This window comes from Podarcis pityusensis (genome assembly GCF_964106645.2).
Source record: "Podarcis pityusensis genome assembly, chromosome: 18".
Taxonomy (NCBI): Eukaryota; Metazoa; Chordata; class Lepidosauria; order Squamata; family Lacertidae; genus Podarcis; species Podarcis pityusensis.
This window is the reverse complement of record NC_138043.1, coordinates 10,051,557-10,079,249: the sequence shown is the minus strand read 5'-3', so window position 1 is coordinate 10,079,249 and position 27,693 is coordinate 10,051,557. Positions and strand designations below refer to the sequence as shown.

Genomic DNA, 27,693 nt, shown 5'->3' with positions numbered 1-27,693 from the left:
CGTGTCTGTATGCAATACATTTCAGCTGCTGATTGTTAGAGCTATATAAGAGGAAAGGGAGATACACTGTTTGTTCCCTTCCTCCCACTGTTCTCTCACAGCGATGTTTCGTTTCAGGGTTCTCTCCGAGGAAGAGAGGGAAAGAGGAGCCATGTTTACTTTGTACTGTTGTGTTTGATTTCGTTGCAATAAATAAGGATTAGATGTTACACCCCAAAGCTAACGCTTCTATTTTGGACTCTGCCAGTCGTGTGCTCATGTCCCAGGAGGATATGGGTCGCATCAGTGTGACGGGAGACCGGAGTGATGAATCCCGGGCGACGCTGCATTGGGGGAAGGCACAAGGCCTCGGCGTTATCTCCCAACAAGTTCAAGCCCAGGGACATCCGAGGGAGCAGGCACAAAGGATGCACACCCAGCTGCTCACGCTCAGTTCAAAACCTAACACACTTTTAAAATAGACAAAATAAAAAAAATCCTTCCAGTAGCACCTTTAAGACCAACTAAGTTAGTTCTTGGTATGAGCTTTCGTGTGCAAGCACACTTCTTCAGATACACTGAAACAGAAGTTGCCAGATCCTTCTATATAGTGAGAAGGTGGGGAGGGGTATTACTCAGAAGAGTGGTGGGAATGGGAGATTGGCAGATAGCTGAGATGAGCCTGCTGACGACTCTTAACGACTGTAATAGGTCTTACAGGAAAAGGCAAGGGGTGAGAAGGTGAGAAATGGCTTAGTCATGTATAATGGGATAAGAATCCAATGTCTTTGTTCAAACCAGGTCTCTCCATGGTTTTAAGTTTGGTAATGAGTTGCAATTCAGCAGCTTCTCTTTCCAGTCTATTTCTGAAATTCCTTTGTAGTAAAACAGCTACTTTGAGATCTTGTATAGAATGTCCTGGGAGATTGAAGTGTTCTCCTACTGGTTTCTCTGTTTTGTGATTCTTGATGTCAGATTTATGTCCATTTATTCTTTGGCGTAAAAGAAATTTTAAAATAGAGAGAGAGAGAGAGAGATTAATCTTACCACTCAAGTTTCGACTGTTTATTCTAAAGTTCAATGGTGCAAAAGGTTTCGAGGATACAATCTGGCCACCTGTCAGGGGAAAAAGCAGGAGCAGAGCCCACTCGTTAGTTACCCTAAAGCAGTGGAAAGGGCACAGGTCAAATTTGTGCATTCTTATGTCAAAAAGGCAAGGCTTTAGGAATCTCTCCTTTCCCCCAGTCATTGTTCCTTGCTAACGTAAAATCAAAAAGCACAGGCAAACAAAAGGCAGGGAACAGAAATCAAAAGTAAACAAACCACAGAGAGAATACATTTGGCCAAGAAACTGAAGAGTTGGCCCTCTCTCCCTGTGGTGCAGGAATAGGTGGACTCTGGCTATTGCAGAGGAAAGAACTCGCAATGACACATTTCCAGGACCTGAAACATTTCCCTGCCATCGGGAGGGATTCCACTCCTTACGGGTCAATTTCAGAGATGTGCCACACTCTCTTCCCCGGCTAAATTGCAAAACAAAAAAGGCTTTTCGTGCCGCATTGATTTTTCTACATTATCTGCTCTCTGTTAATTTCGGAAACACGGTATTGCTACTGCGCTCTGCACCTCTAATCATGTTTTCCCTCTTTCTTTTCCGCCTGCACTTTTGATTTCGTGTTAATAACCATTTTGACAATCTTACCATCAGGGAGGTTCACGGGTGCTGCACGTAAACTGTCTTAACTCTCCCCCCCCCCGACTCACCAAGTTGAACAGATGGTTTTATGTGAACTGTGGGCATTAGGAGTTTGGCCTTGACATCTGAAGATAAGGGATCCCCTACCCACCCCAAATAACATCTGAAGTGATTTACAGGGCTCAAGAAAGCTTCCCTAATGGCTGCATATAAATTGTTTCCTTTTAGGTCACAGGTTAATTGCTCTTTATACCGAGGGCAGAGAAGGGTGGGCAGAGACCGGTGGCTTTCTGCAGCAGCGCCCCCTCAGCCTAGTGAACCATATTCACCAATTAAGTGTACTTGCGGTCTTTTTTAAAAACAACAACAGCACAGGTAAATACAGCAATACAGAGGACATGAACACTTGCCACATCTAAAGCTAGACCTTTTGTCTGAAGAGCTGAATGAGGGAGAGGAAGAGCAAAAAAGAGGAACAAAAAAACATGTGTGAAAGCGTTTAAGCAATAAATATTGGAGCAGCCGAACCACAGGCACACACAGGCACACACAGGAACATTCAGATCAGCCCTAGTAAACTGGGCCCAGCCCTAGCTGCAGCGGCTTCTGGCAAAATCTCACTGACGTGAGAGCTGTGTTTGAAATTAGCCAGGTGCCAGGCGCCTTTTGCTCCTGGCTTTCGACCACCTGCAACCAAGTGAACATGCCTGGGCGCCACAATGGTGCCTGGTATCTCCACCGTCTGGAGGTGCATGCCTGGGGATCACTGGATCAGGATTGTAATTCCCCATCCTGTAGAATTCTATCCGTTGTATTTCATCTGCGCAATCAGAAATAGTTTCTGGAACCAAAATGCTTTCTCTGTGCAGCCTGAGCTGGAGCAGCCACCGCTAAGAGAAAGAGGATGGAACAGGCCAATAGATATGTGGACCGTCCCTGGATCAAGTGACTTTTCTTCTTCAAATTCTCAGAGCTCTTAACCTGGCTCAAGGTTGTCCTCTGAACTAGCCAGGTGCTTAACTGATAATCCATCACAGTCAGTCCTTCATTCGGAAAATAAGACTTTAGAGCCGTCTTGCCCCGAAAGGGGTAACTAGGCATTGAATTTTGGCAACTGTAATCTTGGTTTCAGGAGCCACTTGGCACCTAGCTTATTTATCAGGGTTTTCAACACTGCGTCAGAGGGATTTATTCTGGATGCCTATCTGTATATAAAAAAAATGCCAGCCAAATGCAGCCTTCTGCTTTTTGTTACATCAATCTTCCTATACTATTCTGCCAGATGGGTTAATAGTCATCTTGGTTTTTTTAGTTGTATAGCTATGGTATTTTTCTATTACTCGGTCATATCACTAGAGAGAAAAACATTGTCACAGATCTGCCAGAATGTGTAATATTGTGATATATGTACTTAGAAATTGGCATTTTTGGTTTTAATACAGGGTGAGTCTTTTAAAAGAGACCCAGTGGAACATGTGTACTCTGTACCCACAAGGCCTCTTTTAAAGGACTCACCCTGTATAAAATTCAGTTAAAAATTGCACATGCACACACAAAGAATTGGGCCCAAATCACCCAACTGGGGTGGAAGGAAAACCCCAAGACAAAGGGTGAGAAGAGAACAAAGCTTTTGCCTGACACCTGTGGAAGAGAACTGCTCCCTGTGACAACACCCATGAGATCAAAGAAGCCTGGCAGGCTGAAACAAAAGCGCCTGGGAGGGAGTTTCACAGCCACAGGACTCATCGAGGCCACCAGATCGCATTTCAAGAGCAGGTGTCAAGTCCTCATTTGTGGGCTGTTATAATTTTTACAAGGTGAGATCAACCTGAGCCAGTTTTCTGTTGAAGGACAAAGACAAGGACTGATAGTGGCTGTTTTAAGAGAGGGTGAGAGGAAGTGGCTGGCCACTGTGGGAACAGGATGAGGGGCTGAGAAGGATGTTGACAAGCTAGAAGGTGGGCAGAGGAGGGAGACCAAGATGATCAAGGGTCTGGAAACCAAGCCTTATGAAGAACAGTTGAAGGAGTTGGTACATTTAGCCTGGAAAAAGAAGAGACTGAGAGGGGATAGGATGGTCACCTTCAAACATCTGAAGGTGGAATAAGCTTGCTTTCTGCTGCCAAACCAACAGATACAGATTGCAAGAAACGAGATTCCAGCTAAACAACTTCCTGTTGTTAACAACTGCTTGACAGTAGAACGGACTCCCTTGGAAGGTAGCAAACTCTCCTACAATGGAGGATTTAAACAGAGCTTGAGTGGGATTCTTTAGCTGTGATTCCCAGATTGCAAGGGTCCCCGTTCATATATCTATGAGCTACAGCTCCCTGAGCTTCGGCTGTGCTGGCTGAAGGGAGCCAGCGTGCAGGAACATCTAGAAACACGACATCAGTTGCCTCTGCCGATATCCATTCTAGGAAGCCTGTTTACTGCGGGCAGAACAGCCACCTCCAACATACAAAGAACACACTCATTGCTGCCACCACACAACTGAAAAAGCCCAACTGTCATCCCAACAGTGGTGAGGCCAGTGGAGAGGACGCAACTCATTACCTTCCTTCATGTTTGCGAATCGCTCCTTCAGCTGATGATCCACCTCAGGTCCAAAGGCAAAGTTATTCACAAAAATAACACTGGAAGGTAAGAGGAGTTTTAGTAAAACATGGACACACACTGTCTTGCTTTTGCTGCAAGGGGTGGGGGGAAGGGTGCATGTGTGTGTGTGTGTGTGTGTGTGTGTGTGTGCGTACACACACATGCGCATGCACACACATGTACTTTGTTGGCAAGGCAAGGCATAACATAGCTTTCAACTCTCACATGTGTTTCACTAAAGCCACCTCAGAAAATACAGGGGAATGTGTTCCACATTTGTAAAATAACTTAGAAGAAAAGACCAGCCACATGGAAATGCTAATGCAATTCAGCGGTGCTCCAAGCAACATGGTCTGGGTTTTTTAAAAGCATTAAATACGTCCCGGTCACACCAATCCAAGCCTGACACTTCCCATCCCCCTGGTTTTAGTACCCGAAAGCCCACTTCCTTCTCTGCAGACCCTCTCAGGTGCCGAGATAGCAGAAGAGGCCCTCTTGGCAGCTCCACCTCCCTCAGAAGTTCAGGGGTGGTGGCTGCCCCGGCGGAGAGGGCTTTTCAGTGGTGGCCCCGAAGCTGTGGAACTCCTTCCCCACAGAGGTGCATTAGCCTGGACACTGAGGTCCAGCTGCAAGGGCCTTCTGGCAGTTCCCTAACCCTAGGCGAGAAGTGAAGTTCCAAGCTACCAGGCAGAGGGCCTTCCCAGTGGTGGCACCCACTCTGTGCAATGCGCTCCCATCAGATGTCAATGAGACAAATGACTACACAACTTTTAAAAGACACCTGAAGGCAGTCCTGTATTGGGAAATGCTTAATGTTCAATGTTTTATTATGTTTTCATATGTGTTGGAAGCCACTGAGAGTGCCTGGGGAAACCCAGCCAGGTGCACGAGGTATAAAATTATTATTATTATTATTATTATTATTATTATTATTATTATTATTGGAACCTTCAGCACACAGCTTCTGGAGGAATCACAGGTTTTTGCCCCAGGCCTTTGACACCCAAAGTCCATATTTTAAGGACCCACATCTCTTTGTGGCCCCCGAGTTGTTCCAAACCGTTTTAACTGCTGTAACCTGCCCTGGGATCTTAGGGTGAAGGACAGTTAAATAGCAGCCACCACTAGCCAGGTGAGCCCCTGAGCAGGATGCCCTAAGCAACCCAGCACTCTCTCCTCGCAAAGAAATGAGACGGGGGCAATATCTAGCATCCAATGAATAAGACGTGGGGGCAGGAAAAGCAGGTGAACCCCATTCTGCGCCGGGGGGGTGTCTGTGTTAAAAGACAGAGTGCCATACCTTGTGTTTGCGATCCTCTCCCGCCATTCTTCCGAGAGGAAGTCGCCTCTTTCCAGCTAAGAAGAGGAGAGAAAGAGAGAAAAAATGGAGTTTGACTTTCTTGTTTTAACTCAGCCAACTTTTACATCTCTGGCAAAATGCAGCTGCGCTTGCTACCGTGCCGAAAGAGGGAGGCAGAGGGAACATCTTCCTAAGACCAGCCCGCAATACAGATTTCTGAATATATTTGGGCCACTGACAAGGCACTGAAATAAGGAGACCGAAAGGAAAAGTCACACCCCTCTTACTTTTTCCTACTTTTTGGTGCAGGGGGAATAGAGAGATCGGAACAGAAGGCATCACATACACTGGCTCCTATTAAACTGCTGTGTGTCTCCTCCCCTCCACCCAACCTTCCCCGTCTTGTTTCTCTGGTCGCAATGGTGGAAACATAATCTGCTTAGCGAGCAGCAAAGGAGAGGCACCATCTGCACCAGATATTTCCATCTTCCCAAGGCAAGGAGGGAGCCAAAAGACAGCAACTGGCTTGGAGGATATCCACCTCAAAGCTCTCTGTTTATGCAAATCCATGAGAATAAATCTGTGCCTCCACAGAGGAATGTTCAAGGCGGCTGACTCTTCTGTTAAAAAAACCACAAATCCATGTGCAATAATCAAAGAAAATGTTCTCTCCCATATCGGCTATTTGTTGGAGGGGTCGCGATAAACTTGGCACATGTTATCATTCAATGTGGGAATGTATTTTGGTGCAAGATTGCTGGAACTTAATGTTGGAAGAAATAATATTACTAAAGAAACTGCAACTTGCTGCCCAAAATTATAGCTACTGATTATTTTTGGTGATACAAATTGTAGACATATGGTCAAAAGAATTGGTATTAAACGGCTCAAGACCACAGGACCACTAGGACTGCCTCTTTCCATAGGAACCTGCCTGGACCCTGAGGTCATCTTCTGAGGCCCTTCTTTGTGTTCCTCCTCCATGAGAGATCCAGAGGATGGCAACACGAGAACAGGGCCTTTTCTGTGGTGGCTCCCCTTTTGTGGAACGCTCTCCCCAGGGAGGCTCACCTGGCGCCTTCATTTTACAACTTTAGATCCCAGGCAAAAATGTTCCTCTTTAATGAGGCCTTTGGCTGATTGACATCCAATGCCCTTTTAAAATGTGGGGGTTTGGGGGGGGGGCGTTATTAGGTTGTTCTTGTTCTGTTTTTTATATATATATACAGTGGTGCCCCGCAAGATGAATGCCTCGCAAGACGAAAAACTCGCTAGACGAAAGGGTTTTGCGTTTTTTGAGTCGTTCCGCAAGACGAATTTCCCTATGGGCTTGCTTCGCAAGATGAAACGTCTTGCGAGTTCTTGCAAGTTTGTTTCCTTTTTCTTAAAGCCGCTAAGCCGTTAATAGCCACTAAGCCGCTAATAGCCGCTAATAGCCGTGCTTCGCAAGACGAAAAAACCGCAAGACGAAGAGACTCGCGGAACGGATTAATTTCGTCTTGTGAGGCACCACTGTATTGTGATTTTATCTTGTGAACCACACTGAGACCTGCAGGCATATAGGGTGGTATACAAATTTAATTTTTTAAAAAAATACAATTTAATAATAAACATGGTATTGGCAGCATGAATAGTAATTTCAACTCAAGTCGGAAACTGACTGTAAACCTCACATTAGGCGCTTGGTGCTGCTTACTCTGGAGCAGAGCTATAACGGGAGAAAATTGCACATAATTTGAAAATCAGACTTTCCAGACGCTTTACATATGAACTCCTAAGCCCTTGTCCCTGACCACCAGCCATGCTGGCTGAAGTCTAGCAGCCCCTGCAGGGAAGTTGCCCATCCCTGGGGTCTAGAAAAATAATAATCATAGAATTGTAAAGTTGGAAGGGACCCAAGGGTCATCTAGTCCAACCCCCTGCAATGCAGGAATCTCAGCTAAATATGAAGCATCCCTTGCTCTCAGGAGAGAATGCCTCTTCTAGACAGAGGGATCCCTCCATCTTTCGCAAGTGGGAGAAAAAGAATTAAGAAGCAACGCTTTGAACTGGGGCTTGGAATCAAACCAGAATCCTGCACAAGCCCATGAACTTTTCCAGGTGACACCATTCTCCCCAAACTCCTGTTTCAGTGGAGATTTTCAATTCAGCTGGAATTTTCCAAACGTAGCCAGGAAGCAAGTTCCCTTGCACACACCCTACCTCCCCACAACACAGGGTCTACCCAGCAGAGACCGCAGAAGGAAATCACGTTTCATAGCAGGCAGGGGGTGTGACTCTGCCAAGAGAAAGTGGGGTCTGTGCAAAAGACATTAAGAAGGAGCAAGGGCAGATTTCCAGCGGTCTATGGAGGTCCTATGGAGGTGGGGGTTGCAGGGGAGGGAGTTTTGGACTCCAAAATTAATGTGGGCTCCAAAATAAATCTGAAAAGAAAACCCTCCGTTTGCAGCAGGGGGGAAGTGTGGCCAGGATAGCTGGCTGTAACGTAACGCAGACATGGAAGGGAGAAAAATCCTGCATTCCGAGAGTCCTCTCTGAGCACGACACTTGGCATCCAAAGACCTGTTTGTTCTGCCTGGAAAAGCACACACAGCTATTTTTGAAATAATAATAATAATATTTCTTAGACACACACTCAAGAGCGGCAGGAACCCAAAGCTACGGAACGTGGCTCTGTTTCAAAGCTATGGAAGCCGTTGGAGGAGGGCTTGGGTATTTTGTTCCTCCTCTCTTCTTTTTTTTTTTTTTTCAAATATCTGAGCGGCAAAAAGTTCCCGCTTAGGAGGAAAAAAGAAGCGTTAAATCCGGAATGGCTTAATACCTGGCAGACCTTTTCTTTTTCCTTTTGCTGCAAAAGGAGCAGACGGTTAAAATTACCTCTCTTTTTTGCAAGGAGGGGAGAGACAAATGGTACTGTGTACCCTTGAGTGCCCCAAGGAAAAAAGCACTGGACTCACACCCCAAAACCCACCAAGTTTTTTTTTGGGGGGGTGCAAGTGACTCCCAATTCCCATGCGGAAACTAACAACAAATTATCTGCACATTCCACAAAAGAATGCCAGCTTCAGCTTGGATTTCCCCAAGAAAAAGCTGTACCTATTTGGGAGGTTTGAAGACCCTAAGTCAGGGGTCAGCAACCTAAGGCCCATGGGCCAGAAGCGGCACGCGGACGTCGTTTGACCGGCCCACAAGCCGCCCACAAACCAAGGTTCCCGCTCTCGCGTGGTGCGCTAAAGTGGTACAGCGCAGTGCGGGAACTTGCTTCTGCGGCGCCGAAAATCGCGTCTGCACAGATGCCGAAAATTGTGTTTGCGCACGTGCCAAAAATCACGGGCGCACATGCGATCCAGTCCAGGCAAGATAAACCTTGCTGACCCCTGCCCTAAGTGGTGGTGAGCGACCTGCCACATCCTAACATGTCAAAGGCAGGAAGAGAAACTGGGGAGAAGTATGCAACCACCTTGAGCAATTGGGAGATAGGTAAAGGGACCCCTGACCATTAGGTCCAGTTGCGGACAACTCTGGGGTTGCGGTGCTCATCTCACTCTACTGGCCAAGAGAGCCGGCGTACAGCTTCTGGGTCATGTGGCCAGCATGACTAAGCCGCTTCTGGCAAACCATAGCAGCACACGAAAACGCTGTTTACCTTCCCGCCGGAGTGGTACCAATTTATCTACTTGCACTTTGACGTGCTTTCGAACTGCTAGGTTGGCAGGAGCAGGGACCGAGCAACGGGAGCTCACCCCGTCGCAGGGATTCGAACTGCCGACCTTCTGATCAGCAAGTCCTAGGCTCTGTGGTTTAGACCACAGCACCATCCGCGTCCCGGGGAATTGGGAGAACAGATGTGCTATATTTGCTGCTGTTGTTGCTGCTGCTGCTGCTGATAGGCTGAGATGATGTCCCTCTCCTCCTCCTGAATTATCCCGCAAGTTCTCCCTCCCACACCCTCAAAGTCATTAAGCTAAGCAGCTGATTTAATTTCCTCTTGCAAGATGTGCCATCTAATGCATATAAACACACACACACACCATATTTGGTCATTAGAGAAACCGGGGCGGGGAGTGATAGGTGGGGAGCATTTCAGAGGAGAAAGGGCAGGGGAAGGAAGGAGAGGCAGAACGACCTCATTGCAGGAGCCATCCAGGAAACAACCACTCAAGCGCTCCAACATCCCATAGGCTCTGCGTCATTAAGCTCCCCCCAGATACCTGGCCAGCATTCAGGAGGGGATACTTCCGAGTAGGAACCGCCAAGAAGTGGGGGGGAAGCACCATCTGTCAGCATTAATTGCCAACGAGAAGCTTTCAAGCCTTAACTCAATAATGGAAATGGGAGCAGAAATTCCCTAGGAATTTCTAGGGAGGAGTTGCTCAGGGGCTAGGCAGAGGCTGCTTGCTTTTAAGAAAGGAGCTCCTGAAGCTCTGAATTAGGGAAGCCCTGTTTAGGGAACTTTATAATGTTTGATGTTTTATTGTGCTTTTAATACTCTCTTGGGAGCCGCCCAGAGTGGCTGGGAGCAACCTAGTCAGATGGGCAGCATACAGTATAATAATAATTATAATAACTGTAATAATCTGAGGATCCGGAACTTAAAGGAAAAGCCTCTTTTGGAGAAGCAGGAATCCAGAGGCTGAGCCAATCTTGCAGGGAGGGCTTCCTTCCCCAGCACGAGAATCAGAACCCCATTTCTTTTCATTTTCTAAATGGATTTTATTGCTGCCATCACCTACTATACATTTTGTCTTTTGTCTTCCCTCTGCATGTGGAGACCTCTTAAGGAATCGCAGCCAGATAGGCGGGGTATAAATAATAACATTACTACTACTAGTACTGCTACAACCAAATTTTGCATGGTGGCTCCTGAGATGCTGGTGGTAGAGTTTCCACCTTTGCTAGGATATGACTGGATGCCACTTTGAATCACAACGGCCGGCTGGACCTTGAATAACTGCACTGGTTTGTTTCTTAGAATTCCCCATTGACGATGGGTGCAAGGGTTCTAGTGACACCCCGTGTGTGAAGTGGGAAACCTCAAGTCTGTGGGCTGGATGGGGCCCCCCAAGCCCTCTCTACCTGGCCCTCAGGACTCATGTCCTCTCTCTGACCCTCTGCCACCCCCCCCCGAGTGCTTTTGCCTTCCTCTTGCTTGCCTGAAGGGAGAGATGCATGTGTAGGACCTATGGCAGCTGCATGGACTAGGGCTCTGTCCACACCGTACATTTTTCAAGCACTGTAATACCACTTTAAACAGTCACTGCAATCCCCACCCCCCAAGAACCAAACCCTCCAACATTTCTCTGATGAAAATAGGAAAGTTCTATTCTATTTTTTATTTTTATTTTTATTTTTATTAGTATTATTATTATTATTATTATTATTATTATTATTACTACTATTATTATTATCATTTTGCTATTTATACCCCTCCCATCTGACCTGGTTGCCCCAGGCACTCTGGGCAGCTTCTGACGTATATAAATAAAATAAAAACATATTAAAACATCAAACTTAAAAAAAAACACTTCCCTATGCAGGGCTGCCTTCAGATAGTTCAGGGGTCACATTAACTCCATACCCTCCAACTTTTCTCCGATGAAAATAGGGACGTCCAAAGGAAAAGTGAGACATTCCGGAATCAAATCAGAAACCGGGACGGCTTCTATAAATCCAGGACTGTCCCTGGAAAGTAGGGACACTTGGAGGGTCCGCCAAAAGCGCTTTAGCAATCAATGCCTCTTCCCACGAAACTCTGGGAGGGGAAAAGGGATCGCCAAGCCACTTCAAGCCCCCTTAAAGGTAAAAGGTAAAGGTACCCCTGCCCGTATGGGCCAGTTGTGACCGACTCTAGGGTTGCGCGCTCATCTCGCTCAAGAGGCCGGGAGCCGGCGCCGTCTGAAGACACTTCCGGGTCACGCGGCCAGTGTGACGAAGCTGCAGCTGGCGAGCCAGCACCAGCGCAGCACACGGAAACGCCGTTTACCTTCCCGCTATAAAGCGGTACCTATTTATCTACTTGCACTTAGGGGTGCTTTCGAACTGCTAGGTGGGCAAGAGCTGGGACCGAACGACGGGAGCTCACCCCGCCGCGGGGATTCGAACCGCCGACCTAAGATCAGCAAGTCCTAGGCACTGAGGTTTTACCCACAGCACCACCTGCGTCCCTCAAGCCCCCTTAGCAAACTACAGTTCCCAAAATTCTTTGAGGGAAGAAGCCATGACTGTTTACAGAGATATCATAGCACTTTAATGTACTGTGGGCATGTGGCCTAGGTGTAACCTTCCACAGAAAAAGTCTGATAGGTGTCACATCGTGGTTGTCTGCCCGTTCTGGCTCACCCACAATTGGCATGTGCCCTCCCCCCCCCCCAAAGACCAGAAAAGGTTCTCTGCCCCTACACAAAGGTGTAGCCTCTGAAAACCCCACACCAAAACAGAGGGGGAAGGAGGGTGATTTGCAACAGGGTTTGGTGGGCGGTAACGTTTGCGGTTCCGTTTCAACTCACTGTGTAATCTGCATGTTTTTTCCCATACCATTTCATCCACTTTCTGAATTCTTTGTCCATCGTCTGGAAAGGCAGGCAGCCGGGAGGAGAGAAGAGGGGAGGAGAAAGCAGGTGTGCTGTTAGTAGTAAATTGGATAGTGACCCGTTTCCAGCAACCTGGGGGAACACAGCAACTGCGGCAGAGATCATTAACCACCAAGGACTTGCACCAGCAGAGAACATTTTTTTTATAATTATCCTGTGTTGTATTGACTGCATTTAGTGCTCTGTTTTCACCTGTACTGTTTGTGGCACACGGCCCAGATATTTTACACAATGGAAAGAAATCTGAATATATATTTTTATCAATTCACAGAAGCTGCTGCTGGACGCCCTATTGTATCAAGGCAGAATTTAAAGCACAAGATTGCAGGCTTGGGGTATCTACATGTGCACCAAATGGCTGAAGTAGCACCTTTTCTACAGGCTGTAAAAGGAAAGAAGTCATGTTCTCCCTGTGCAGATTTCTTTCAGATTCTTTAAAACGAGCCTGCACACCCAAGTCTAGATTTCTCTACATTGCACTTGGCTTCTAATCATAGCTGTCAACTTTTCCCTTTTCTTGTGAGGGATCCTATTCGGAATAAGGGAATCTCCCTTAAAAAAAGGGGAAAGTTGACAGCTATGCTTCTAATGTAGGTCACAGGATGCTCCCCCTTTCTAACCACACAAACACACATGAGCTACGTACCTCCGCATATTTGGCCGGAATATCTGCTTTCTCCACGCCATAGTGATGCTTGCAGTTTGTGGCCGCTGCTACCTGAAGAACGACTTGGCCCACACCTGAGACAAGAAGAGGAGAGGAGACAGGTAGAAACGGAGAAAAGGAGAAGAGACAGGTAGAAACGGAGCAGAATCGACTATACCATTCCAGTAAAGGTAAAGGGACCCCTGACCATTAGGTCCAGTTGTGACCGACTCTTGGGTTGCGACACTCATCTGGCTTTATTGGCCGAGGGAGCCGGCGTACAGCTTCCGGGTCATGTGGCCAGCATGACTAAGCCGCTTCTGGCGAACCAGAGCAGCGCACGGAAACGCCGTTTATCTTCCCGACAGAGTGGTACCCATTTATCTACTTGCACTTTGACGTGCTTTCGAACTGCTAGGTTGGCAGGAGCAGGGACTGAGCAATGGGAGCTCACTCTGTCGCAGGGATTTGAACCGCTGACCTTCTGATCGGCAAGTCCTAGGCTCTGTGGTTTAACCCACAGCGCCACCCACATCCCTTCCAGAGTGAATGCTAAATACGCCCACTTCTCCCTCCCAATTCTGCTGGTCATTAGTGGAAAACGACAAGCTCGGTTCGGGGACGGCTTGGGGGCCATTTAAACGACCCCCATGGGCCGCTTGTGGCCCATGGGCTGCAGGTTGCCGACCCCTGCTCCAGGACATGAGGAAAGCAAAAGGGGACCAAAAGCATAGCCCTGCTAAAGAAACCGTGGTTTGGCCATCACATCCAAAGTGGGCCATTATTTACACAGCTCAGCTGCTTCCTAAGCAAACTGGTACACGCTGCTGAATTATAGCTGTCAACTTACAGATTTGAAAATAAGGGACCAGCAGCCTCAAAAATAAGGGATCAGCAGCCAAAATAAGGGATTTTCAGGGCACAGGTATGTTCAACTTCCGAGCCCCTCCAAGCCAAAGGCAGAAAGCCCAGCCAGCAGCCAAACGAAGCCTCAAGCAGTGGTTCCCACAGCGCAGCAACCCGGCAAAGGGGATGCAGCAAGGAAAACCACCGTCACCTCTCTGCTGGGAAGCAAAGGCGAGTCCCCAGGCAATGCGGCCAATTTGATTGGACAAGGCATGCAAGCTCCACCCCCCAGTCATTCTTAAAACTCCTTATTGGGTGAGCAACACAGCCAAGTAACACAGTTGGAGCCTCCCTCCTCCCTGACCGGCAGGGAGGGAGGGAGAGGAGCTGCTTCCTTTGAAACCCGGGAAATTTAAGGGACATCATCAATAATGGACAGCAGCGGGACACGGCGCTGGAATAAGGGACTTTCCTGCCAAATAAGGGACGGTTGACAGCTATGTGCTGAATGTTCTACAGAAGAAATGAAACAGTTTTGGGTAAAGATAGGTTTCATGGCAGAGACAGGAGAGGGCAGAGACAGTGTACGGCAACACTCACCGCTGCCCAAGTCTACAAACAGGTCATCCTCGGTCATTTTTATCTCATCGATCATCTGAGCAACCAGGTCAAAGGAAGTTTCGCCATACACCTCCGGGGAAAAGGGTTCATAGTTGTTGAGTTTTTCGGGGTCGGTCACCGAGTGGTTATAGACTTGCTGCAGGATGTGGCGCAGGAGCCCATTGGTGGGGCGGGTGTTCAGTTTCATGGGCTGCGTGGTTCCTTTCCACTGGAGAACAAAATGGGAGAGGCAGGAGGGTGAGGGGGGAGAGAGACACGCATACACACACTTCGCCACGTGTGACAGGCCAACGAAGGCGCTTCTGTGCCTCTCGTAAAACACTAGAACCTGGGGTGCCCAGTGAAGCCAGCAGACAAAAGGAACGACTTCTACTCACAATGCATAGTTAGAACCGTGGAATTCACTTGCACAAGATGAAGTGGGGGCTTTAAGAGAGGGGGAGAGAAATTCAGGGAGGAAGATAAGGCTGTTGTGATGGCTATTGCTCTGCCTCCGCTGTCAAGAAGCAGGAGCAGGAAGAAAGGAGGAAAGAAGTGAGAGACAGTTTCTCCTGCCAAGCCAGGGATGACATCCCTGTAGGAGCGGAGGAGAGGATCCTTAACTTGGCGGGGGGGGGTATGTGTGGAATAGGGGAAATATAGGACTAACTGCATCTTGTATTGAATCAATACAGAGCATAGCATTTTGCATTGAAACACAGGACAATCCTGTATTATGCAGCACAGGTGGCAACCCTACTGACTATACTGTGTCGTGTGGAATATTCCAACTCTGAGCGGTTGAAATGTAGCCTCATGCAGAAAAGTGTCCCATCTATTGCTCCACCCACTTCCCCTTCTGCCTCCTCCCACCACTGCAATGTAAAGCTGCCCATAACAGAATGCGACCCTTAGGCTGGGGTGGGGCAGGTCCCAAACCCCCACCCCAGGCTAAAGAATCGAGGTTAGAATTGCTTTAAATAAGTAATTCCTGCATTGCTGGGGATTGAACTAGTGACCCTTGGGGGTCGGTCCCTACTCTACAATTCTAAGTAAAGGTAAAGGTACCCCTGACCATTAGGTCCAGTTGCGGACAACTCTGGGATTGCGGCGCTCATCTCACTCTATAGGCCAAGGGAGCCGGCGTTTGTCCACAGCTAGCTTCCGGATCATGTGGCCAGCAGGACTAAGCCACTTCTGGTGAATCAGAGCACGGAAACGCCGTTTACCTTCCCGCCAGAGTGGTACCTATTTATCTACTTGCACTATGACGTGCTTTCAAACTGCTAGGTTGGCAGGAGCAGGCACCGAACAACGGGAGCTCACTCCGTCGTGGGGATTCGAACCACCGACCTTCTGATCAGCAAGCCCTAGGCTCTGTGGTTTAGACCACAGCACCACCCACATCCCTACAATTCTAAGTAATCCAGGCTAAATTGAGAAAACCCGGGGAGGAGGCACTATACCCAGCATGTCAGAGCACTATGCCTGCCCACGGGAGCAAGCAGAGAATGAGCAGGACTAACTGGCCTCAAAAATCTTGGAAAGACAGGCAACTTAAATTGACAGAATATGCACAACTTGCAGATTTAAAATACAGAATAAGAGAGCAACAAGAACATATGTTTAAAGAAGATTGGAAAACGTATATTGAGTATACGGAAAATAACTGTGATGGATGTAATGGTGGAAAACCAATTGGAATAGTTTTTGTAAAATATGCAGGGATGTAAGACATGCAAAATGAACCATGGAAAGAGAAGAAGGGAAGTCATTTTAAAGTCTGTACAGTGGTACCTCGGGTTAAGTACTTAATTCGTTCCGGAGGTCTGTTCTTAACCTGAAACTGTTCTTCTTCTTCTTTTTTTAATGATATTTATTGGGGGGGGGGGGAATTTTAAATTACAAAAGAAAAACAAAGTAGAAAAAGAGAAAAACAAACCACTTCCAACCATACATATACAAATTCAAAGTAAGAGAGAAAAAAACAAAAATACACCACAAACATTTAAAAACATTTAAAAACAAATCCATTATTCTCAACTGTCATTACCCTCTTTCCTTGACCTCCTCCTCCTCCCCTTCCTTGTGTCCTGGTTGTTAATTGTCACAGCAAATCCTTTCCATATTTCATAATATTCTGTCATTACATTACCTTAAACTATTTTAATCTTATCTTACTATAAAAAACCTTGAAACTTAAAACTTAGATCCTATTTTTACCAACTTCTCATAACCATAATATTCTTGCATAATTCTTTAAACATTTTTACTAACGCCAAGCAATTTCATTCCAACATTTTTCTAACATTCATCAATTTTATAAAACAGTCCTAGTAGTGAAAAAAAGAAATAAAAACAAATCCAATCTTCATCCAGCGTCCCTTCCTCCTGGTCCCGGGTTTTGTCAGTCCTTATTATCCCATTGATCTGGCGCATTAACCTGGTAACCTTATATCCGAGGCCCTTAAGTCTCTTCCATGTCCCTTCCGCAGCTCTTCTTCATATTTGTAACTGTATTTTCCCTTGTCTCCTGCTCGTTTCACTCGTGGGAACTCCAGCTTAGCAATATTTTTAACCCTTCTCGACAGATCAGCCCCTTTTCCATAATCGACACTAAATTCCATGTGGTATTTAAAAACATGTTTTAAAATCCCTCCAAAATTGAGAGCCCCCACAATCCCAAACATCTCACGGCCCATTGCGAGACTTGAAAAGTCCAAACATCCCAGCATAGGGGGGGTCTATCCATCCCCCCATTTCCAAACCAAACCAAACTTTTTCTTTCCAAATCTGGCTTTTTCCAAGTTCATTTGTCAAATCTGAAAGCTCATATTCCTGTAGGGCCTGTTCTGTCAAGACACACTCCTGATTTAATTCCTGGGTGGGCTCCACATATTTTCCCACTGCCTGTTCAAAATTTCCCACTGCCTGTCCAAAATTTCTAATCGAATCAGCCATCAAATTCGTCTTCTCATGTAGCTGTTCCAGTAGGGCATTTGTTTTATAGAAAGCACACAACAGAGCTTCTGAATACATTGTCCTACAAGGTCAGATGTCTGTTCCCATGACTGTAATCTGTAACAGCTGCCAGCTCCCAGGAGTTGGTTACAGTTTCACAGTCTCCCTCTAGGGGGAAAACTTCTATTTGAGCTTTCTTTTAAAGACAAGTCTAGCAACAGAGTTTCCTTTTTTCAGATATTTTGTCAATATTTGTTCCTTTAGGGTGCGAAAGGAAACAATGGAATCACTATGTTTCTCTTCATTTAGCTATCTGTCAAAAGCGTTTGTCTCTGGTCAATGAGCTTCAAACGTCAGTCCTGACACCCCGCTCCAGGATCAGGACGGTGGAAAGTTACTTTACTTTAAACTCACTTCTGCAGGTTTAAACAGTCCAGAAAAGATCCCCCTTCTTCTCCTGCTGCCGAAGGGGGGTTCAACAATTTTAAATGATGAAAGCCAATCCTTTAGAGGCGATTTTCTGAGCTCTAGTTTATGTTGTCTTTGCTTTATTCTGTCTACAAAGAAACGGAAGGCTGACTTCCTGTTTAGACCTTCCCGTTTCAGTACCAAATTAAAGTGAAATTTTTAAGTCCAATTCCTTTCTGCTCGCAAGTCCTTATTTAAAGTCCAATTGTTCAAAGTTTAAGTACTCACGGGTGCTTATTTTAGAAGCCAAATTGTCCCAGGAAAAAGGCAGCGCTCTCCGGCAACAGCTGTGCGGCTTCGCTCCACGGAAATAGCAGTTGACTCACAGCACCGCGCCACTTCCCCCTCTTCGCTTCGGAGCCCGTTAGTGGGTTCCTTTGTGGGTTGGGGGGGCGCTAAGGGTGCCCGCCGAGTCCCATGGTCACAGGCTTCATTCGCCTGTGATTTTTAAAAGGGTCCCCGCTTCGCCGTAGCGGAAAGGACCCGTTTCGTGCAGAGCTAGTCCCTCCAATTCAGAGGGAGTCCGCCACTGCCGATGGCGCCACCCCGGAAGTCCCAACCCGAAACTGTTCTTAACCTGAAGCACCACTTTAGCTAATGGGGCCTCCTGCTGCTGCCGCGCCGCCAGAGCACAATTTCTGTTCTCATCCTGAAGCAAAGTTCTTAACCCGAGGTACTATTTCTGGGTTAGTGGAGTCTGTAACCTGAAGCGTATGTAACCTGAGGTACCACTGTAAAATGTTTATTTGAAATTGTAAAACAGAAAATTTAATAAAAAATTATACATAACGAAATCAGGCTACCCGCCCCCCATCAAAACAATAACAACCCAGAAGCCAAGCAGGGCGGATGGGCAGGGCACATACATACCAGCTGGTGAATGCTATCGATGGCGCGGTTGTATTTGTCACAAAGCCTCTGCATGCTTTCAAAGCTGAAGATCAGAAGAAGAAGACAAATTAAGATGGGCCTAAGCTTTCTAGGCGTGTCTCCCTAAAAAATAATACATGCTACACGGATGCCAACATCCTCCTTGTAGTTGTAATCCTGTGCCACTCCCAAAAGGAATGTTTTGTCTGCAAAGTCTTCTTTAAAAAAACCCAGCACCTTCTGTAGCCTGGGGCCATCCAGATGTTGCAAGACATAAATCCCATCATCACCACCCCCTGTACTAGCCGCTGGGAGGCCAACGATGTCTGGAAGGCACCAGGCTTAGGGTGGCTGCCCCAAATCAACAAGGATTATTGGGACGAGCGTGTTGGGTTTGTATTTGGTTTTCCAGTCTTCCTTCCCAGCGAAGGCTCTGCGCTTCAGTCTCCGATGATAGGTGGCCAACTGTCCACCCTGCCCATCAAAATGACCCTTGGAAGGCTAGCATCTTTGGGATCTGGCCCACCAGCCGGATCCAGCTCTCCACCCCACCCTCCCCATTGCATTCATCCACTCAGTTTAAGTCCCACCGAGTTCCCTTTAAGTACATGGAACAGGACTGCAGCCTTCCAGCCGCTTTAAGAGTTCCAGCCAGAAAAGTTTGCAAGCCTAGTTTAGAAATATTTTTTACTGAAATGCTTTGCGCTATGCAGCTCCAGTTCCCCATCATTTCTGGGATTGGGGTGGGGGTTTGGAGGGCTAGGAAAGACTCTCCCCCCACCTCTAAAACCTGGAGAGCCTATGTCAGTCTCTGCAGACAGCACATGTGGCACGGCTTGGTGCAAGAGAGCTTATTATTTTTATTGCTTATTTGTTTTCTTTATTGAATTAGTATACCGCCCTATATCCTCAGTTCTCAGGGGCGGCTCACAAGACGAAATGGCAATACAAAAACACAAAAGTATGTAATAAAATGAAAAACAAGAACAACTCAATAATCCTCCCCGTTCTCCAACACATTTTAAAAGGGCACTGGATGTCTATCAGCCAAAGGCCTGGTTAAAAAGGAATGTTTTTGCCTGGCGCCTCAAAGTGTATAATGAAGGCGGACCTCCCTGGGGAGAGTGTTCCATAAACGGAGAGCCACTACAGAGAAGGCCCTATTCTCCTGTTGCCACCCTCCAGACCTTTCATGGTACAGGCACAAAGAAGGGTCTTCGAGGATGATCTCAGGGTCCAGGTACGTTCACAGAGAGAGAGGCGATCCTTGGGGTGTTGCGGTCCTGAGCCGTTCAAGGTTTTATAGGTCAAAACCAGCACTCTGAATTAATATGCACCGGGATGGTATGGGGATGAGGGACCGACTCCCTTCTCTTGCAGGGGCCCAATTAGTGCCATTGCCTTCCGTTAAGAGTTTGGGTGTAATCCTTGACGCCTCCCTTTCCATGGAGGCGCAAGTTACAGCAACAGCCAAGGCGACATTTTTCCACCTTCGCCGCATCAAGCAGTTGGTCCCTTACCTTTCCCGCCCCGACCTGGCCACAGTGATCCATGCGACGGTCACCTCCAGGCTTGACTACTGTAATTCGCTCTATGCGGGGCTGCCCTTGAAGCTGTCCCAGAAACTCCAGCGGGTGCAAAGTGCTGCAGCGAGGCTCCTTAAGGGGTCCCTGCCATGGGAGCATATTCACCCAGTGCTTTTCCAGCTGCACTGGCTCCCGGTGGAGTATAGGGTGAGATTTAAGGTGCTGGTTTTGACTTTTAAAGCCCTTCACGGCCTAGGACCCTCATACCTACGGGACCGCCCCAAGGAGGACCTTAAGGTCCATAAATAGCAACACCCTAGTGGTCCTGGGCCTTAAGGAAGTTAGATTGGCTTCAACTAGAGCCAGGGCCTTCTCATCACTGGCTCCGGCCTGGTGGAACGCTCTGCCTCAAGAGACCAGGGCCCTGCAGGATCTGATTTCCTTCCGCAGGGCCTGTAGGACAGAGTTGTTCCGCCTGGCCTTTGGCTTGGAGCCAATTTGATTCCCTCCCCCTCTTTCTTTTTTCTTTTTTTCCTTTCTCCTCCTGTGATGAGGCTGCATTTTAATGTTTTAATGTTGTATTTTAATCTTATTTTTAAATTGTATTCAAACAACTTGTTTTTATTATTGGTTGTTAGCCGCCCTGAGCCCGGCCTTGGCTGGGGAGGGTGGGGTATAAATAAAATTTGTTGTTGTTGTTGTTGTTGTTGTTGTTGTTGTTAAATCAGCCCTTCCTTCTGAACGTTGAGGACTGGACTCTTGCTTCCTGTTTAATGGGGAGGGGCTATAACTCAATGGGAGAGCACCTGCTCTGTTCTCCCAGGCTCAATCCTGAGCGGCATCTTTACATACTTTAACCCCTGTCTACAAACCTAGAGAGCCGCTGCCAGTCAGTGTGGACGATACTGGGCTAAATGGAGTAAGGATGTGAGGCTATTTGGAGTCCAGAGGACGGGAAAATTAAGGGGAAGGCCTGCAGCTGAGCAACAGAGCATTTCCTTTTACACACAGAAGGTCTCAGGTTCAGCCCCCACCCCCACCCCACCCCCACCCCCCACGTAGGGATGAGAATGTTCCAGTCCCCGAAACCCTGGAGAACTGCTGCCAGTCAGTGCAAGCAATACTGAGCCTTGCTGCAAGTCAGCTCCTTGGGCTCTAAAGAGACTTGCTGAACAGGGCTGCCTGGCTGGTCTGAAAATCCCTTCTTTTTCTTTTTTTTTAAAAACCAGGATTAAAGAATCAACTCAGGACAGGAGATAGGGAAAGGAGGGGCAGCACGGGGAAGTCACGTGCCCCATTGCATAATCAGATTTCAAACATCAAGGGAGGGAGGGGGAGAGAGTGGAGAGCAAAAATCAGGGCTGCTCAGCTATTTCAGCCTCTTCATCAACTCCTGCAGTGAACAGCCCAAGGGGGTTTTTTCCCCCTCTACCCCAGGTGGGTTCCTCCGCCCAGGCAGTTTTTCATTTCTATTTTCACATGCACTTTGTGGGGGGGGGGGGATAAACCAGGACACTCCCTGGCCTGTTTAGAAAGCCCCCAGGGGGTGGGGAGGACCCCTCCCTTCGCATCCTTGCAAGGAGGACATGGAAGCAGCAGGAAAATCTCCTCCTGTTTACATTTGTGAACAGGACAAATTAACCGTTCAAAGGACTAAAGGGCAGGGGAGAGGCAAGGGAAGGGGGGAGTGAAGGGCAGGACAGGAAAGGAGCCCTTATCAGAAAGGCTGTCTTTATCAAGCTCTCTCAAACATGGAACAGCTGAAGAATCCCCTTGCCAAAAGCTTCCAACTTCCAGAATGAATCTACAACAAAAGCGACACGACAGCAGCCCCCCCCCCCTGAGAATTTGGAGCTGGTTTAAAATAGAAGAAAGAGCCACTGAATCAAAGAATTGTTGAGTTGGAAGGAACCCCCAGAGGTCATCTAGCCCAGCCCCACACTGTCCAAGACAACAGTTCCCATCACCCCTATTTGCCGTGCTGGTTGGGGCTGACTGGCGCTGTGAGTCCAGCGATGACTTCTAGGGGCAGCCATGGGGGAGGAAAGCAATGAAAAGTAAGGAGACTCTTAACCTTACCTTTTAGTATCATAGTCAATTAAAACATAGTTTTCCATAGCAAGCTTCAGGTCTGGAATTTCTTCGCAGACCCACCTGAAAGGAAAAGAGGGTGTAGGTAAAATAAATATGCAAATAAGTAGATCATATGCCAATCAGTAGATCATTTCCTCCTCCTTTTGGCAAGTCCACCTCTGCCCCAAACACACCGATAATTTTGTCACGTTTGCTTGTTTCTATATCCTGCCTTTCTCCCAAGTTGGGATCCGGGGCGGCTCCCAACACACAAAGCAGTAACAACAAACCCGGTTGACAAGAATCCTTAAAATACATCACAGCATACGCAGAGCCAGCAGTTCAAATCCAGTTTGCCCTGACAGCAACCCTGTGGTCAGCACGGCCTGCACCTCCGTTTCCAAAGGAAAATCTTAATATTAGCCTTCCAAAGGACAGGGTGGAGGTGCGCACCGGAGGATCTTAGGACCCCAGGGAAGCTTTGCATAGTGACATTTTTAGTATCTTTAAGACAGCCTGGTCCCAAGCCATAAATGGTTAGGGGCTCACTGGCAGCCCAAAAAGCCGAAGGCGGCTACTACTGTTAGGTCTGTCTCGTCTGATTGTGTATTTTGTGGTTTTATATTCTGATTTTATCTTGTGAACCACCCTGAGACCTGCAGGTATGGGGCGGTATATAAATTCAATAATAAAGTATACTGCCATCTATGCAGGTAAAAGGTAAAGGAACCCTGGACGGTGAAGTCCAGTTGAATTCAACTATGGGGTGCGGTGCTCATCTCTGTTTTCAGGCCAAGGGAGCCAGAGTTTGTCTGCAGACAGGTTTTTCGGGTCTTGTGGCCAGCATGACTAAACTGCTTCTGGCACAGGGAACACCATGACAAGTGCCGGAGCACACAGAAACACAGTTTACCTTCCCGCCGCAGAGGGACCTATTTATCTACTTGTACTGGTATGCTTTCGAAATGCTAGGTTGGCAGGAGCTGGGACAAAGCAACGGGATCTCACCCCATGGCGTGGATTCGAACTGCCGACCTTACAATTGGCAAGTCCAAGAGGGTCGGTGGTTTAGAACATAGCACCACCCGCATCTCCATCTATGCGCACTGTGATTTATAAAGAACAGATATGACTGGTCCCTCTCCCAAGGTGTGATATGGAACAGTAGTCTGGCTCAGTAGAAGACAGCATGCTAGGTTCTTGTTTAAACCAGACCTTTTACTGAGATTTCTGAGTAGGATCTCACTTGGTTTTTAAGGGAAGGGTAAAAGCCAGGGTTTCCCAAACTTGGTCTCCAGCTGTTTTTGGGAAACAACTCCTATCATCCCTAGCCAGCAGGACCAGTGGTCAGGGATGATGGGAATTGTAGTCCAAAATCACCTGGAGGACCCAAGTTGGGAAACCCTGGTCAAAGCTCAAGGGCAGAAAATGCTTTGACCGCCCAACACCTTCAATCCTTTTCTAGGGGAGGCAAATGTGACTTTAAAAGAAATGAACCAATTCCTTCATACTAAGGCTGCGCAGAAACATGACAGCTCCCTGTCACTTTTGAAAAGAAGGCATGTGACGTCCCTTCTCCAGACCAGCTAATCAATGCAACATACTGTACTCCTACTTAGCCAAAGCTGTCAATGGCAGCTTTGATTCAGACTATTTACGAAAGCATGTGCCCTTTTCAAGACAGATATAACCTCATAGCCTTATTCCCAGTTGGGGAATGAAAGGCACTTGCTTGCTCCACACTGGCTGATACTGGTCTGGTGACCCCAGTATGGTCCTGACCTGGTTATAAGGCAACTCTCCAGTGTTTTAGGCAAAACCAGGTTTTCATTTTAATGCACGGTGAAACATGCACCATGTTGCAGGAAGCTGTGATTACAGAGCAAGGCTATAAAAAGGAAAATCCTAGCAAGAACAGTGTCACTATCACTATTGGGAGATGGGTTTCCCAGGGGTGGGGGGTGAAAATATCTGGTTGCAATGCAGATCAGCTGCTGCTTAGCACCTACCGAATTGTCTCAATGATTTCGTGAGCAGCATCGTGGTGTTTGTCCTGAAACAACAACAAAGAAAAGAAGGTGGTTTCAGGAACTGTCTGGAAGGAGAGATCACCCATGTTGGCTGGCGGATCACCAAGGCTCGTTGGCTTCTACAAACCCCTCATTATTTGCAAATACGGATAAATGAAAACTGGGCCAGGGGAGTGAGCAAAAGTAATGTTTCCTAGTAGATGCATGCGTTGCGGCTGTTATTTTAAAAGGCTAGCTTTATGCTATCTAATTTCCCTGTGCCCAAAGAGGACCCATTTCCAAAAACTTTCTCCTTGCAGAGATGGGGAACCTGTGGATCCTTGGATGCTGCTGCAGTGTTTGGAATTAGCCAGGCGCATTTTGCACCTGGATTTCAAACACTTGCAGCCAAGTGAAGATGCCTGGGCGCCAGGGTGGCGCCTGACGTCTCCACCATCTGAAGGTGCATGCCTGGAGATCCTCAGATCTGGACTGTTTTCACACACTAATACCCCATCCTGTAGAATTCAATCCATCAATCTGCACTATCAGAATGAATTTCAGGAACCAAAATGCTTTCTCTGTGCAGCCTGAGCAGGAGCAGTCAGCATAAAGAAAAAGAGGTCGGAATGGGCCAATATATATGTGGACCACCCCTGGATCAAGTGACTGTTTTTCTTTAAGATCTCAAAGCTCTTAACCCGGCTCAAGGTTGTCCTCTGAACTGGCCAGATAATCAATCACAGTCAGTCCATCATTTGAAAAGTAAGTCTTTAGAGCCGCCTTGCCCAAAAATGGCAACTAGGCATTCCGTTTTGGCAACCGCAGCCTTGGTTTAAGGATCCCTTTGGTCCCTATCTTACATATCTGAGTTTCTAACGTTTTTGTTAGAAACAGCTGCTAGAGGGCACTTCATTGGCTATCCCAGTACAGTGGACGCTCAGGTTGCGAACGTCATCTGTGCGGGAAGCATATTCTCAACCTGCAGCACCGCATGTGCGCATGTGCAGGTTGCGATTCGGTGCTTCTGTGCATAGCGTGATTTAGCGCTTCTGCACATGCATGACCGCCAAAACCCAGAAGTAACCGGTTCTGGTACTTCCGGGTTTCGGCGCGTCCGTAACCCAAAAAAACACAACCTGAAGCGTCTGTAACCCAAGGTATGACTGTTGTACGCAAGTAGGGGAGGAGAGAGTTGCACAAAAGGCTGTGAAAAGCAAGGAGGCCTAGGCCGCAACAATTGCATGCCAAGTAAAATCCACACAAAGTAAGAGTGGCGACCATTCACACAAAACATTTCTGCTTGCAAAGCAGGCTCTGCAGTTTGGCCAAGTGCAGCCACCGCCTCCTGGCTTAGAGCCAAGGAGGAGGTTGTAAACCAGGCTTACAGATTAACCAGTACGCTAGGGGGAAACCTCGTTTATTTATCCAAATATTTATCTCCCGACTTCCAGGGTTTCCAAGGTGGCTTACGACATAATACACAGCCCAGTATTTATTTATCGAAAGACACACAAATAATAGTAATGACAAAACTCAAGCAACAGTGAAACAGTTCAAACTTACAGCTAGATCATACATTTCACATCTTAAATAACCAGGCGTCAAAAGTGTAAGGCAGACGACCCCATGCACCCTCCTCACGGTTCCCCCTCTTTTCTTCCCAACCTAAGAGTGCATGCAACACTAATGTCTCACAACGAATGTAACTGATCTGTAGAAAACACAACTGGAAAAAGAGACGATGCACGGATTTTTGTAAACTAAGAAATCTTTAATATTTTTATTTTTTTTTAAGTTTAAGGCAGGGTGGAGTCCCTTTTTCGCTTTGTCAAGGGCCTTGGGGCTAATCAGCTGGGAAATTGCACTCCATTCGTGGGCAGGGCTGCCCCTCTTTTCTCTCACAAACACACGCACCTCTCCAACAACAACAACCACAACAACCATTTATTATTTATATGCCTCCCATCTGACTGGGTTGGCCAAACAACACTGGGTAGGTTCCAACAAATTAAAAACATTTGTCACAGTAAAACATCAAACACTGCAAACTTCTCTATGCAGGACTGCCTTCATATGTCTTCTAAAAGTCAAATGTTTACCGTATTTTTCGCACCATTGGACGCACATTTTCCCCTCCAAAAATGAAGGGGAAATGTGTGTGCGTCCTATGGGGCGAATGCAGGCTTTCGCTGAAGCCTGGAGAGCGAGAGGGGTCGGTGCGCACTGACCCCTCTCGCTCTCCAGGCTTCAGGAAGCTCTGCGCAACCCTCGGGAGACCGGCTCCGAGGGTTGCGCAGAGCTGCCTGCCGTCCCGGGATCAGCGCACTTCTCCCCATCGCCAGCCCCACAAGCTCGGGGGACAGCGGGGAGGCAGAGCGCACCTTCCCGCTGTTCCCCGACCTAGTTCTTCCAGCCCCGCACCTGGGGGGGAAATAAAAATATTTTTCTTTATTTCCCCCTCCAAAAACTAGGTGCGCCCTATGGGCCGGAGCGTCCTATGGAGCGCAAAATACGGTATTTCCTTGACATCTGACAGGAGGGTGTTCTACAGGGAGGGCGCCACCACCAAGAAGGCCCTCTTGCCTGGTTCCCTGTATCCTCACTTCTCGCAGTGAGGGAACCGCCAGAGGGCCCTCAGTGCTGGACCTCAGTTTCCAGGCTGAACAATGGGGGTTCACACGCACTTTCTCTACCCTCTTTCCCCTCCCAGCAGGTGGGAGGAACAGTTGTCTCCCACTGATCACTTGCATGAGCACCTTTCAATATTCACTGGGGAAGGTGTTCCAAGGCCTGGGTGTCCACAACCAAAAAGCCACCCTTACCCACGGTCTTGAGTTGCCAGCCACTCACCTCCCTTCTGAAGGTAGAATACCCAGGGCAGGATGCCTCCAGGTGAACTTAATTTATATTCAGGCAGGATCCCCTGGGACTGAGTAGGCAAATGCCTTTTCTTCTTATGAAAAGTCAAAAACCAATAGTGACTGGCTGCGTTCGAAATTCGCACCTGGCTATCGGTCCCTCGTGACCAAGTGAAGATGCCTGGGAGCCAGGATGGCACATGACCTCTCCCCCATGGGGGGATCCTTGGAACTGGACTGTTTTCACACACTAAGGCTCCATCCTGCAAAATTCTGTCAGTTATATATTATCTGCAAAATTGGAATGAATTTCTGGAACCAAAATGCTTTTTCTGTGCAGCCTGAGCAGGAGTGTAGACAACATGATAGTGAATTATTGTTTCTTCACTTACCCCAACCCACTGCCCTGCTCACAGCTGTGAAGAATACCCCAATGTTATGAATGGTCTGTGTCACCATTAAGAAAAAAATATTGGAGTAGGCCAATATATATGCAGACTATCACTGGATCAAGCTGACTTTTCCTCCTTTAAGTTCTCAAAGCTATTAAGCGTGCTCAAGGTTGTCCTCTGGACTAGCCAGATGTTTAACTGAGAATCAATCAGTCTCAGCCCATCATTTGTAAAATAAGACTTTACAGCCATCTTGCCCAAAAGGGACAACAAGACAT

General features: G+C 47.4%; 1 protein-coding gene across 5 annotated transcripts in view; it reads right to left on the bottom strand.

Annotated features, from left to right (window-relative positions):
- DOT1L (DOT1 like histone lysine methyltransferase) overlaps positions 1–27,693 on the bottom strand; it is a 76,086-nt gene that overhangs the window by 35,728 nt on the left and 12,665 nt on the right. For all 5 annotated transcript variants that reach the window (XM_080988722.1, XM_080988720.1, XM_080988721.1 and 2 more), the window contains exons 2-10: positions 24,163–24,206; positions 22,160–22,234; positions 18,555–18,618; positions 14,256–14,484; positions 12,810–12,904; positions 12,080–12,142; positions 5,574–5,629; positions 4,232–4,311; positions 1,027–1,095 (exon numbers count right to left, since the gene is read on the bottom strand). In XM_080988722.1, coding sequence (XP_080844848.1) covers positions 1,027–1,095; positions 4,232–4,311; positions 5,574–5,629; positions 12,080–12,142; positions 12,810–12,904; positions 14,256–14,484; positions 18,555–18,618; positions 22,160–22,234; positions 24,163–24,206 — 775 coding nt within the window. The remainder of the gene's footprint in view (positions 1–1,026; positions 1,096–4,231; positions 4,312–5,573; positions 5,630–12,079; positions 12,143–12,809; positions 12,905–14,255; positions 14,485–18,554; positions 18,619–22,159; positions 22,235–24,162; positions 24,207–27,693) is intronic.